This window comes from Scyliorhinus canicula, chromosome 12 (assembly GCF_902713615.1).
Source record: "Scyliorhinus canicula chromosome 12, sScyCan1.1, whole genome shotgun sequence".
NCBI classification, from domain to species: Eukaryota; Metazoa; Chordata; class Chondrichthyes; order Carcharhiniformes; family Scyliorhinidae; genus Scyliorhinus; species Scyliorhinus canicula.
This window is the reverse complement of record NC_052157.1, coordinates 47,595,141-47,609,949: the sequence shown is the minus strand read 5'-3', so window position 1 is coordinate 47,609,949 and position 14,809 is coordinate 47,595,141. Positions and strand designations below refer to the sequence as shown.

General features: G+C 46.1%; 2 protein-coding genes across 7 annotated transcripts in view; both read left to right on the top strand.

Moving 5' to 3' along the window:
- LOC119974219 (cell migration inducing hyaluronidase 1) overlaps positions 1 to 14,809 on the top strand; it is a 292,877-nt gene that overhangs the window by 77,171 nt on the left and 200,897 nt on the right. The gene's annotated exons all lie outside the window — the stretch shown is intronic.
- Positions 1 to 14,809, top strand: part of LOC119974218 (cell surface hyaluronidase-like) — a 180,963-nt gene that overhangs the window by 147,588 nt on the left and 18,566 nt on the right. For all 4 annotated transcript variants that reach the window (XM_038812969.1, XM_038812973.1, XM_038812972.1 and 1 more), the window contains 3 exons: positions 291 to 473; positions 3,094 to 3,316; positions 9,399 to 9,500. In XM_038812969.1, coding sequence (XP_038668897.1) covers positions 291 to 473; positions 3,094 to 3,316; positions 9,399 to 9,500 — 508 coding nt within the window. The remainder of the gene's footprint in view (positions 1 to 290; positions 474 to 3,093; positions 3,317 to 9,398; positions 9,501 to 14,809) is intronic.

The following is a 14,809-nucleotide window of genomic DNA, read 5'->3' as shown; positions in this document are numbered from 1 at the left end:
CGCACCTCACCTCACGTGTACTTTTGCGTGCGTCTCACCTCAGTCATACTGGCGGGAAAAACGCTACACGGATGTAAACCAGCGGAATGTGGCACTCTGCAAGTGGGCAACAGTCTTCTGGGCCGCACTCAGAGACCAGATGGGCAGCATGTGGCCCCCGGGGAGCAGGTTGCCCGTCAGGGATTTAACAGAAAATTGGATTTGTTTCCAGTGTGTTTTCTAATGTGAAGGAAATGCCAGTTTTGCTGTGCGGAGGATCTAACAACAGATTGTTATTGATACTATTGCAGAGGGAACTGGATCCAAATTGGTCTTTGTTATCCCAAGAGAACAGTTTTTAAAATCATGTCTGATATAAACCAACGATCGAGTGGCAGAGTACACAGCGTGAAACGGTACAAAGCAGCATCATCTTTCAATATCCTACAGAAAAACCCAGAGAAGAGCCTCTATTACTTTGACAGCAATGCAGGGTAAGTCAATATCTTTCCTTATACAGCTAGACAGTAGCTAATGTGTACTGTATTTGAGAAGGCCAAGAAAAGCATCCAGCAAGAGAAAGTCAAGGGCCCGGACGAGTCATTGTCATAGAACCATACAGTCACTGCAACACAGGAGGAAACCATTTGGCCCATCAAATCCATGCCAGCCTTCCAAAGTGCAATCCAGTCAGACCCAATCCCCTGCTATATCCCCATAGCCCTGCTTGTTTAGTTCCCTCAGCTGCCTTCAATTCCCCTTGTAATAAACAAGAACATTTTATCAGCTTTCCTAATTACCTGCTCTACCTGCACATTAGCCATTTGCAATTCATGCACTAGGACACTCGGATCCCTCTGCATCTCAGAGCTCTGCAATCTCTCACCATTTAGACAATATGCTTCTCTTTTATTTTTCCTGTCAACATGGATAATTTTGCATTTTCGCACATTACACTCCATTTGCCAGATCTTTGCCTACTCCCTTAACCTATATATAATTTTTGTTTAACCTTATGTCATTTCACAACTTACTTTCCTGCCTAATCTTGTGTCATCAACAATTTATCAATTATCCCATCCATCCTTTCAACCAACTAATTGATATAAATTATGAACAGTTGACCTCCCAGTGCTGATCCCTATGGCACCCCTCTCGTTACATCTTGCCAACCTGAAAAAGACCCATTTGTGCCTACTCTCTGCCTCCTGTTAGGCAGCTAATCTTCTATGCATGCCAGTATGTTATCCTCATACAATGAACTTTTATTTTCCGTAATAACTACCATTTCTCTTTACCCACAGCATTTCCCTTTACCCTCCAAAAATCATAGAATCCTTACAGTGCAGAAGAACTCCAATCAACTTATTAAACATAATAATAATTTTTATTGTCACAAATAGGCATACGTTAACACTTCAATAAAGTGACTGTGAAAAGTCCCTAATCGCTACATTCCGCCGCCTGTTCAGGTACACAGAGGGAGAATTCAGAATGTCCAAATTACCTAACAGCACATCTTTCAGGACATGTGGGTGGAAACCGGAGCACCCGGAGGAAACCCATTCAGACACGGGGAGAAATGCAGACTCCACACAGACAGTGACCTAAGCCATGAATCAAACCTGGGACCCTGGAGCTGTGAAGCAACAGGTGCTACCCACTGTGCTACCGTGCCACCTAGTGGTTTCCCTTTCACAAAACCATGTTGACTCTGCCTGATTACCATGAACCTATCTAAGTGTCCTGCTGCAGCTTCAGTAATAATAATGTTTTATGATATTTTCCCTATGGTAGAGGCTATGCTAACTGGACTGCAGTTTCCTGCTTTCTGTCTCCCTCCCTTTTTGAAAAAAAGGAGTTATATTTCCAATCTAATGGGACCTTGCCCGAATCTAGAGAGTTTGACAAAGTTAAAACCAATGCATCAACTAACTCATTAGACACTTATTTCCAGACCCTAGGATGAAATCCGTCAGGACCTAGGCTCTTGTCAACCCACAGCTCCAACAATTTACTCAGTACCACTTCTCTGGCGATTGTAATTTTCTAGAGTTCTCCCTCCCTTCCTTCCATTTCCTGATTTATAGCTGCTTCCGGGATGTTACCCGTATTCTCTATAGTGAAGACTGGTGCAAAATACCTGCTCAATTCATCTGTCATGTTTTCCATGATCAATTCTCCAGACTCACTTCCTGTAGGACCAATGCTCACTTTGTTAATTAATTTCTTTTGTTAAATATTTAGAGAAACACTTACTCCCCATTGTTATATTTTGGATAACTTTCTCTAATGTGCCCTCACTATTAGTCATCCTTTGCTGCTCCTTATACTCTGTCCAATCTTTTGACCTACCACCTATCTTAGCACAATCATATGCTTTTCCTCAAAGTTTGATACTATCTTTAACATTTCTAGTTAACCATAGATGGTTGGTCCGTCCCTTGGATTTTTTCTTACTCGTTGGAATGTATCTATTCTGCGTACTGTGAAATATCCCCTTAGCTGTTTGCCACTGCATCTCTCTTCACCTATCCCTCAACCTAATTTGCCAATTCACTTTAGCCAGCTCTGCTTTCGTATCCTCATAATTCCCTTTATTTAAGTATGGAAAAGTAGTCTCAGACTCCTGTCTCCCCCAAACTGAATGTAAAATTCAATCATATGCTCACTGCTACCTAGGGGTTCCTTCACATTGAGGTCATTAATTAATCACATCTCATTGCACAATACCTGTCTGCCATAATCTTGTCCACCTCTATCTAATCTCCCCTCAATCTCCTTTACTCTAAGAAGAACACCAAGGGTGGGGGAAGCTCTTTAATCCTCACTTACATATTTAAGAGCTGAATGTCTATTTTAGACAGCCAGCAGGGACACTTAAAAATTGATTCCACCCACTATTGGGTCTGATGCCTTTCAGGCATCTGGTAGACATGAAATGTCCCTGAAATTAGACCTTATTGAACCTATCATAAAAACAGACGCAATGAGGCTTACTTATTACCCCTGACAATCACTTATTTTGTTTCACAGTCTAATTTTCTAAGTGCGGAATGTCCGCCAATAATGATCTTCTACATTGTTTGCTTGAATCTTCTTGGTTCCTCTTAGGATTCTTTTTATTATCCTTCAAGCAAAACATGTCCGAAAAGGTCACAGTTACTGCTCCAAGTACGGCTGTGAGCGGGTGAAGATTCTGTCGCACGTCATCTCCGGGGAAACCAGCGATTGCATGCGCAAGGGCCACTTCGTGAAACACACAAGCGAGCCATCCCATCTCCTGACCCTCACCAGGCGAGTAGCTGCTCCTTGCAGTCACTGTGGTGCCCCGCAGGTATGCTGTCCACATTAAGTAACATTTACCATGTTTCCTGGTCCTATCACTTGGGTATCAAATCTCAGGAGGAAAATATTGACCTTGGAGAGAGTGCAGTGCAGATTGAGTAAAATGATAGCAGGGCTTAATGGGTTACATTATGAGAACAGGCTGCATGAACCTGCCTGGAATTCCCTTGAGTTCTGAATTATGAGGGTCGAGCTAAGCCTCATTAAAAGTCACAGAGATCTACAGACTCAAACGGCCTCTGTTGGACAGATTTCAAACATCCTGACTGGATTTGTAGGTGTGAAATTTTCATGTAATCTGGAACTCTCGCCCCTAAAAAAAACGCCGAGGGTGTTGGGATCAATTTAAAAGTTCAAAACTCGGATCAGTAATCTCTTTTGGACAAATGATTTGAAGAAATGGAGGGAAAATGGTGCTGAAATCAGCCAGGGCTTAATTGGATGGGGGGGGGGGGGGGGAACAGGCTCAGGAGGTTGAATGAACTTTCCTGTGTTTCTGGCATTTCTGCCAGTCTGGGGAAATTGAACAAGAAGGAATGCAAAGTTGCAAAGGACTCTTTCAAGTCTTCCTTCTATTCATTTAATGGGCTGAGCTGTTTGATGGGTTTATACCTCCATTTATATCGTTTCCCTGCACTCGGCATGCTCAGTCACAGGGCAGGAAGAGCCACCTGCCTACGAATAGATTCTGCATTACGTGAATTGTGAAGGATTATTTTTTGTAAATATTGTTGTTTTAAGATATTAAAGTATACACTGTTAGTTGATCAGAAAGCCTTTATTGACTGCACCTTAGTTCTCCTACACAGTGATGATCAGTAAGTGACCCAATGCCCATTGAAAATGGAGGGGAAGAGCCTTTAGGTTAATGAGGATTATTGAAAATGAAAATCGCTTATTGTCACAAGTAGGCTTCAAATGAAGTTACTGTGAAAAGCCCCTAGTCGCCACATTCCAGCGCCTGTTCGGGGAGGCTGATACGGGTATCGAACCATGCTGCTGGCCTGCCTTGGTCTGCTTTCAAAGCCAGCGATTTAGCCCTGTGCTAAACAGCCCCTGCAATAATAATCGCTTATTGTCACAAGTAGGCTTCCATGAAGTTACTGTGAAAAGCCCCTAGTCGCCACATTCCGGCACCTGTTCAGGAAGGCTGGAATGGGAATTGAACCCGCGCTGCCGGTCTTGTTCTACATTACAAGCCAGCTGTCTTAGCCCACTGTGCTAAACCAGCCCCTAATACAATGGTGATATTCAAAGCAACATCACAAAGTTATTAGACGCAACATAAGTGCAAATTTGACAATCGCTCACTCCCAGTGGCGGCCTTGACTTAAAGAGAGAGCAGACTGGTGATACGGGCCGAAATCCTCGTTCGCAGTTGGGATTTTCCAGTGGCGCTTAAAGTGAATAGAGTTTTGCCCGGAATGCCAAATTTTCCATTCTCGCTCACAACAGGTCCTGGCTCGGACAAGACCAGAGACTCCCGCCCTGCTGTGGTGGCACCCGCTGCGCGGGACGTGGCTTGCCAACCAATAGTCTCCCAGCAGGACTGGAAGACCCTGGCCAGGCTCTAGTACTGGTTCCCTGAATCGTTCCCCCGGCTGCTTACAGGGAATACAGGAGGTTGGCGAATTTCTCTTATTTGGATGAAAGTGGATTAATTTGAAATTCCTTAACTTGGATTTCATCGGCACGGTGGCGCAGTGATTAGCACTACTGCCTCACAGCGCCGAGGACCTGGGTTCGATCCCGGCTCCGGGTCACTGTCCATGTGGAGTTTGAACATTCTCCCCTTGTCTGCGTGGGTCTCACCCCCCACAACCCAAAGATGTGCAGGGTAGGTGGATTGGCTACTCTAAATTGCCCCTTAGTTGGAAAAGAAATGAATCGGGTATTTTCAATTTTAAAAAAAGAATAAGAAAAAAAAAACGATTGTGCGGTGCTTTTGAAATTGCAAATAATAATAATAATCTTTATTAGTGTCACAACTAGGCTTACATCAACACTGCAATGAAGTTGCTGTGAAAATCCCCCGCGTCGCCACATTCCGGCGTCTGTTCGGGTACACAGAGGGAGAATTCAGAATGCCCAATTCACTTAGCAGCACGTCTTTCGGGACTTGTGGGAGGAAATTGGAGCACCCGGAGGAAACCCATGCAGACACGGGGAGGACGTGTAGACTCCGCGCAGTGAACCAATTTGGGAATCGAACCCGGGGTCTCTGGCACTGTGAAGCAACAGTGCTAACCACTGTGCTACCCTGCCACCCCATAATACAGCATCACTGGAAATTAATGATCTGGCTGCAAATATAATTTATGAGTTTCTCATTATGTGGCTCAGTCTGAAGGCTTAAACTTTATGTCCTCGCTTCAACTGTCAGTCATGTTTGACTAATTGTAGCAGAGGGTGGGATCTTCCAGCTGTTCACACCGGCGGGATCTTCCAGTCCCTCCGATGGTGCACCCACGCCGCTCGGGAACCGCATTGATGGCAGTGGGACCAGAAGATCCTTCAGCTAACGGCAGACCACGTCCCGTCACAGAGAAACGTACCGTGCGAGGCCAGAGAATCTCACACTATGTCATTGTAATTGTAGTTTGACAAAACGGGAATATCTTCAGCTGACCAATCCTTGGACAATGAAGCTTTTGACAAATGTCAGACTTAACAGCGCTTGTGTACAAATATGATGGTAAAACATTGTGATGAGAGCCTTGGTTAGCAAAAGTGAACAAATTGCTTTGATTATGTTAAACCAACTTGATTTCCTAAACCTTGGCTGGGATATTCTGTTGCGAGTCCGCTCCGCTGCCTGCGAGGATGGAGAATCTGGCGCTCAGCCAAACCTCCCATTCACTGCAACGGGAACGGAGAGTCCCACGATGTGAACGGACGGAGAATCCCGCCCCTTATCTCTACACCTGTCCATGTTTACCTCCCTTCCTTTGTCACAATGTTTGGGTTACGCAGCATCCTGTTATTTAGAAACCTCTGTCAAAAATCTTGCCATTGCACTTTGTTGTGGAGCCAATCGATTCATTCAGTGCTTTAGGAAGAGAATTTTGTCAGCTATTTCTGTCTTCAACCATTGAGATGCCTGTTGTCCAAAATAAGGATTGAACCTTTAAAGAACACAACATTAATATGTTTTAATTTACACCTATTGGGGGTGAAGTGGTGGGGGCGGTTAGTTCAATTCGCTCGATAGTTCAGAATGAGTGTGGGTTCAATTCCTGTTCCGGCTGAGGGAGACTTCGGACCTGCCTCCATGCTCTGCCCCTGACAGCAGAGGGCAATGGCAAACCACCACTGCCAAAAACACTGCATAGAAAACAGTTTAGGATGAAGCATCAGCGGACAATGAACTAGGCAACTGCGTTCGGCAGAGCGCTCAAGGAATGGAACATTCTTAATGTCTCCTACAGGACTGTAGCCGATATCAATAACCTCAGCTTTCACTGGATATTTCTTTCCCCCCCCCCCCAGAATTTACAGCTACATCTTTGCATACTGAGCATCTACAGTCTGTAGAGGTTTCCTGCATGCTTGAGTAATGTTTTTACTTCAGCAAAGAATCTGCTCTCTCGTTATGTGAGGATTTGTGAGCTCAATTCTCAAAAGCTGTTTTTCAGACAGGTTTCGCATTTAAAATATTGCAACTGTCATCCTTAGGATCTGCTCAATAAACAAGACTGTCATACATGGGATGTTCCTGTTCTATCCAGATCCTCTCGCCGAATTCTTTCCCCAGCACATTGATGGCTGGATCGGTGTCTTTTGCTCCAAACTGGAACATTTCATCGACTGTTCTTCACCTTCCCGTGATCCATCTCCAACGCTTCGCTTCACTTTCTCCACTTCCCCATCTCTATTTTTGGGGATAGGCTGTGAACTCATATTCACTGTAAGCTCACTGACTCACCACAGCTACCTTTTTGTTACTTGTTCATGGGACGTGGGCGTCGCTGGCTTTGACAGCATTTATTGCCTGTCCCTAATTGAAATGAAAATCGCTTATTGTCACGAGTAGACTTCAGTGAAGTTACTGTGAAAAGCCCCTAGTCGCCACATTCCGGCGCCTGTCCGGGGAGGCTGGTACGGTAATTGCCCTTGAGGGGGCAGTTAAGAATCAACCACATTGCGGGGGTCTAGAGTAACATGTAGGCCAGGCCAGATAAGGTTGATAGATTTCTTTGCCTAAAGGACATTAGTGAATCAGATGGGTTTTTATGACGATCAACAATGGTTTCATGGTCATCATTGGACTTTTAATTCCAGATTTTTATTGAATTCAAATTTCATCATCTGCAGTGGTGGGAATTGAAACTGGATCCCAAGAGCATTATTCTGTTGTTTAGTTAAGCACTTTGGTCACATGTAAATCGGGGGTCAACCTCCTCGTAAGCCTGCTCCTGAGCCTGGCCAAGTTGGCCATTAACAGGTCTAGGCAACAGGTGGTCAACAGGTCATCCGACCCGAGTGTCTGCCCCTCTACCATGGCTACATGTGTGGCTGGGTGATGTTGGAGAGGGTCCATGTGGTATCCACCAGCACGCTTCAAACCTTCCGTGACTGGTGGACACCACGGGGGCTGGGAGACATCATCACGGGAATGATCTTTGGGGTTAATTAATTAAGTTTCCTTTGACATTTTGTTTTAGTTACAGTGCCCCACCAGCAGACTTTCACCCCCTCTCATTTTTTTGTTTAATTTATTGATCATTTGTTTAAATAATAAGAGTGTAGATAGGGGACAGCAGGAACACTGAGTTGGAGGAGATGTATGAGGCTGAACAAAATCAATGAACTCGCTTGGTAAAGAAAAGGGGCGGGATTCTCCGAACCCCCGCCGGGTCGGAGAATCGCTGATGGCCGGCGTCAATCCCACCCCCGCCGTCACCCGAAGTCTCCAGCACCATAGATTCGGCAGGGGCGGTAATCGCGCCGCGCCGGTCGGCGGCCCCCCCCCCCCCCCCCAGCGATTCTCCGGCCCCCGTTGGGCCAAAGTCCTGCCGCTGTCATGCCTCTCCCACCGGCATGGATCAAACCACCTAACTTACCGGAGGGACCTGGCGGCGTGGGCGGGCTCCGGGGTCCTAGGGGGAGCGCGGGGGGATCTGACCCCGACAGTGGCCTGGCCCACGATCGGGGCCCACCGATCGGCGGGCGGGCCTGTGCCGTGAGGGCACTCTTCTCCTTCCACCTTCGCCATAGTCTTCACCATGGCGGAGGTGGAAGTGACCCCCTCCCCTGCGCATGCGTGGAATGACGTCAGCAGTCGCTGACGCTCCGGCGCATGCACGGACTTCCGCTGGCCGGCGAAGTCCCTTCGGCCCCGGCTGACATGGCGCCAAAGGCCGTTCCTGCCGGCCGGCGGGGCGCCAACCGCTCCGGCGTGGGCCTAACCCCTCAATGTTAGGGCTTGGCCCCTAAAGGTGCAGAGACTTCCGCACCTTTGGGGCGGCCCAACGCCGGAGTGGTTCACACCACTCCATCCCACTGGGAACCCCCGCCCCCCCCGGGTAGGGGAGAATCCCGCCCAAGCTTTGTGTCTTGGGTATGACTTCACCAAAAGGCTTGGATTGTGCTCTCACCCCACCACCAAACACATATCGGGGAGGACATTAAATTCCAAATTTCAGTAACAAATGCCAAATCACTGCAGAATAGACATTAAGCTTTAGCTTGTTATGGGCAGCCTCACAGCAAATGCCCGAGCATCCTGAGAAAAGTAAGGGTGAGATTAATCGGCCCACCTAGCCGCGTGTTTCTCGGTGGTAGGAGCCGGCATGCCATTCGCCGGCGACGGAATTCTCTGTTCCCGCTGCTTTCAATTTAAATTCCCATTGAAGCCATCCCACGCTGCCGGGAAACCCGTGGCCAGGGTTACACTGCTGGCGGCACCAGAGAGCCCTGCTGCCAGGGAAGGGCCAGGGAATTCTGGCTTAAATCTTTTAAGTTTAGAGAATGTTGCCGGTGAAATGTGCCAGGAATCATATCTAAGGTCTCTGTCATTCCTGGTTTGTTTTGGATTGGATGGTATTTAATAAATCTCTTTTATATTGCAGGTTGCTATCACAAGCGATCCACAAAGAACGTACATCAGAATCCAGATACAGTCACAGAGTACAGGAGACATACAAAATGGACACAAATTCTCTTTCATTAAGGTAACAGCAGTAGGTTGGTTAATGTTAAATCTGACTTCCTCTACAGATTAACTTTAAAGGACAAAGGAATTATTGTTTTGAATTTCATTTAATTATTTTGTCAAGCCTTTTGATACAGAATTATGCCTGTCAGTGCAAGTAAGAGACTGTTTTTGTTTTTAACCTCAGTCTGTTCATATTGTGGAAACCAGGCATTCATAACCAAATAATGCTCAACAGGATCTAGGACTCAACACATTTGAGGGTAAAGGGGGGGGGGGAAAGGTGAGGGTATGTTTATCTAGAGGTCAAGATACGAGATTAACTTGTGAGTTTGAATCTAATCATGGTCATCTGGGGAGCTGAGGTTAATAAATGCAGTGGCTGGTTGGTGGATCGATGACCCGGCTCACAGATTCGCTGATATGCGATTCCAGACCCACCCTGTGTGATTGTCTCAAGGTAACGGGGGACGGGAGATTAATACCACCTTTCCACCATAGGCCACCTCTCAGGAACAAAAAAAGGCAAAAGCTTGGATGTCTGCTCCTTCATATGTGCAAATTACTAACAGATTGAGCTCTGAAACCTCTACAGAAATCGATAGAAAAGCTGAGGAACCTCTTCAGAAATTCCAGCCACTGATTATACGATTACTAATCGGGACGTTTGGGCGCAAATATTTATTTATAAGTAATATGTTGACAACGACAAGTGCTAGAATTATTCGCTTATTGATCCTGTTTGTTTGCATTTTTTGAATGAGATGTTAATCTGAAACCTCGTCTGTTCTCTCATGCATGGATGTAATGGGCCCCATGGCTCTGTTTTGATGCAGGGCAGGGGAGTCGATCCCAGAATCCTGGCCTATATTTACCCCTCAACCAATGTCATTAAAAACAAATAATCAGGTCATTTATTTCATTTTTGTTTGTGGCATCTTGCAATTTATGTACCGATTTTTCCACAAGAGTGGTTGTGTTTGAAAAGGATGTCAGTGGCTGCAAAGCCCTTTGGGATGTCCAGAGGTCACGCATGGCGCTATATAAATGCAATTGCTATATCGGAACTATGACTTAATCTTGTGTGACTTAATCTTGCGATGTGAAGTGATTATGAGTGCCACTACTGTGCATGGCAAGGCACTGGTGATTCAGAGGCTGTGTTTTATCATACTTGATGCTGATTTGACTCTCCTGCTTGCTCGAGTTATGGGCAGAGAATCTTCCGGCTGCACTGAGATGACGAGTCCCGCTGAGTTCTGGGTGTGTTTGGAAGGATGGATACTGCGCCCATGGATTCCAATACACGTTATCCAGTGCAGCCTGAAAGCTTTCATTTCCCACCAGGCTGCAGCCAGCCATATAACTGCAGAATTCCTCCGATCTTCTGGGGAATGTTCTTTAAATGATTTATTGCAGATGTTCAGAGTTTTATTTTGTACTGCTAGAGTTTTGTACTATTAAGGACGAGAGGGTGTTTGCTGATTGTTAGTAAATAGAGAGGTAACAATGCAGACTTGGGGGTGTGGGGGTGTGATGGCAGGTTGGTATGAAGCAGGGCAATGGGATTAGGGTTGGATTGATACAGAGCAGTGGTTAGTTTGGGATTATGACAGGGCCGAAAGTTTAATTTCGGATTGCTAGTACATAAAGCCACGTGCTTTATAGTTTTGTGGCTCCACTTAAATTCAGTCATATTTTCCCAATTTAATCACACTTGCCACTTCAATTGAGTTCCTTTTAATTTTACTCCATCTGGAGTAACATTGCAGGAATGATTTTCTGCTGATATGTTACAGCTACCTCCAATAATTAAATTTGATTTTTCATTACACATGTAATTAGCTGGCTATCTTGAGGTCCATTCTAAAAATTTCTGATTTAGTAATACATAGTTGATGAAATGCTGTACTTTCAGTATCCATGTAGATGTGTCTTCCACGATGTTTTATAACAGGGAAATATAAATTGCTTGTCAGATTATGTGTTGAAATGCCCTTCAATTTGAGAGGAACTAATTTCTTGTTGCTATTTTCAACCATTATTAACTGCATCCTAACTAATTAAGCTATCAGTTGGATTTTAACCCTACAAACTGTACCAATTTTGATTACTGGGGTCAGACTTCTATACTGTGGAGGGGTAGAATGTATGTTTGTGTCTACAATACTCCAGATTCAAAAGTACTGATCATAGCAGTGTTGAAGGGGAGGGTCTTGGCCCAATATATCTCCATAGGGAGATAGAGGCCCACACTCAGACCACACACTCGCAAGTTTCCTTGTGGCCATTGGGAGTTGAGACAAAGCAGCGTTTATTACCCACCCCTTTGGCATGATTAGCTTGCTAGGCTACTTTGGAAGGCATTTAAGAATCAACCACACTGGTATGGAATTGGAGCCACATATGGGTCAGATTGGATAATGACGGTGAGCTTTCTTCTCATTTCCCTAAGCGAGACCCGACGGAGAGGGCAAAGGCCAGAACCGTGGCGGTGGGTACATCTTCTTCTGGAAAGGTAAACAAGAAGAAGATTGACGCCTCCAAGGGATTGGCTTTGTCACTAAAAACAAATTGGTTGAGCATCTCGGACTCCCCTTGCTTCATGACCCTCTGTGCACCCTAGCCCAGAACCAGTGTGCGACAGTCCTCAGCAAGTACACCCCAACAATGGAAGCTACAGACAAGTCCGAAGAGGAATTTTACTCCAACCTCGAGCAATCCTTGACCCGAGTCCCGACATGGCGACAAGCTGATTCTCCTCCTTAGTGACTTCACACTGGAGTTGGAAAGGACAGATCTCTGGAGAGGTATAATCAGCAGATAGTGGGGTGGGGAAATCCAACACCAGCGGTACCCTGCTCCAATAAAATGCCAAGAACACAGCCTTGACGTAACCGACACCTTGTTTCATCAGAGGGACAAGTCCAAGGCCTCATAGCAAGTGAGTGCTCCAAGCACTGGCACCTGCTTGACTACTTCATCGAGCGAGCGAGGGACCGCAAGGACTTGTGTAAGACTGCAACATGACAGGAGCTTATGACTGCTGGGCCGACCACCATCTAATCTGCTTTGTAATCAACATCAATGTAGACCCAAAGCAACGATAGCAACAAAAACAATGCCAGAGGAAAATCAACGCTGAGGCACACACAGACCCTGATAACAGGGAGCCCTGTTCAGCCAGGACCTCACTGCCAATCTGACAATTCCCGGTGACTCAGAGTGTCCGCAGCGCCTGGTCTTCCCTCAAGGCCTCCATACTCAGCACCTGCGAAGAGATGCTTGGTCATTCAACCAGGAAACACCAAAATTGGTTCAATGAGAACGACCAGGAGATCCAGAAGCTGAGAAGCTGCAAGCGCAAAGCTTTTCTGACCCTTAAACAGCAACTCAACCCAAGGGCAAGAAAGTAGCTCTACAGGCGGCTGGATACTGAGGTCCAGCAAAAATCCCACCACCTAAAGAACAGATAGTGGGTTGATAAAGAGTAGGAGGACCAGCAAGTGGCTGATAACCATGATGTGCAAATTTTTTTTTATATCACAGTCAAGATCACCCATGGCCCAAGCAACCAAGCCCCCACCCTGTTGCTGGCCAAGAATGGGGAAGAGCGGAGAGGCTGTCAGCACCCACTGGAAGGAGTACTTTGAAGTCCTCCTTAACAGAGATTCTGTCTTCAATGCGAATGTCTTTGACCCCATCCAACAGGATGCTCCCCGTCATAATCTCAGCACACACCCAACTCGGCATGAGGTACAAGAGGCCATCCAATGGCTAAAGAACAACAAGGCATCAGCAGCAGATGGAATCCCTGCCACAGCCTGAAAACATGGTCGACAAACACTATTGGTGTGAATACATTGCCTCAATTCCCTTATCTGGAAGGAGGAGAACATGCCAGGAGATTCAGGGACGGCGTAATACTGACCACCTTCAAGAAAGGTAACAATTCAACTACAATAACTACACAGGAATTTCCCTGCTGCCCGACCCAGGAAAGGTCATTGCTAGAGACAAAGAACAAAGAAATGTACAGCACAGGAACAGGCCCTTCGGCCCTCCAAGCCTGCGCCGATCATGCTGCCCGTCTAAACGAAAATCTTCAACACTTCCGGGGTCCGTATCCCTCTATTCCCATCATATTCATGTATTTTTCAAGATGCCCCTTAAATGTCACTATCGTCCCTGCTTCCACCACCTCCTCCGGCAGCGAGTTCCAGGCACCCACTACCCTCTGTGTAAAAAAAAACTTGCCTCGTACATCTCCTCTAAACCTTTCCCCTCGCATATTAAACCTGTGCCCCTAGTAATTGACCCCTCTACCCTGGGAAAAAGTCTCTGACTATCCATTCTGTCTATGCCCCTCATAATTTTGTAGACCTCTATCAGGTCGCCCCTCAACCTCCGTCGTCCCAGTGAGAACAAACCAAGTTAATTCAACCTCTCCTCGTAGCTAATGCCCTCCATACCAGGCAACATCCTGGTAAATCTCTTCTGCACCCTCTCTAAAGCCTCCACATCCTTCTGGTAGTGTGGCGACCAGAGTTGAACACTATACTCCAAGTGTGGCCTAACTAAGGTTCTATACAGTTGCAACATGACTTGCCAATTTTTATACTCAGTGCACCGGCCAATGAAGGCAAGCAAGCCATATGCCTTCTTGACTACCTTCTCCACCTGTGTTGCCCGTTTCAGTGATCTGTGGACCTGTACACCTAGATCTCTCTGACTGTCAATACTCTTGAGGGTTCTACCATTCACTGTATATTCCCTACCTGTATCAGATCTTCCAAAATGTATTACCTCACATTTATCCGGATTAAACTCCATCTGCCATCTCGCCACCAAGTCTCGAAATGATCTAAATCCTGCTGTATCCTCTGACAGTCCTCATTGATATCCGCAATTCCACCAACCTTTGTGATGTCTGCAAACTTACTAATCAGACCAGTTACATTTTCCTCCAAATCATTGATATATACTACGACCAGCAAAGATCCCGCACTGATCCCTGCAGAACACCACTAGTCATAGCCCTCCAATCAGAAAAGCACCCTTCCATTGCTACCCTCTGCCTTCTATAACCGAGCCAGTTCTGTATCCATCTTGCCAGCTCACTTCTGATCCCGTGTGACTTCGTCTTCTGTACCAGTCTGCCATGAGGGATCTTGTCAAAGGCCTTACTGAAGTCCATATAGACAACATCCACTGCCTTACCTGCATCAATCATCTTTGTGACCGCCTCGAAAAACTCTATCAAGTTCATGAGACACGACCTGCCCTTCACAAAACCGTGCTGCCTTTCGCTAATACGACCCCTTGCTT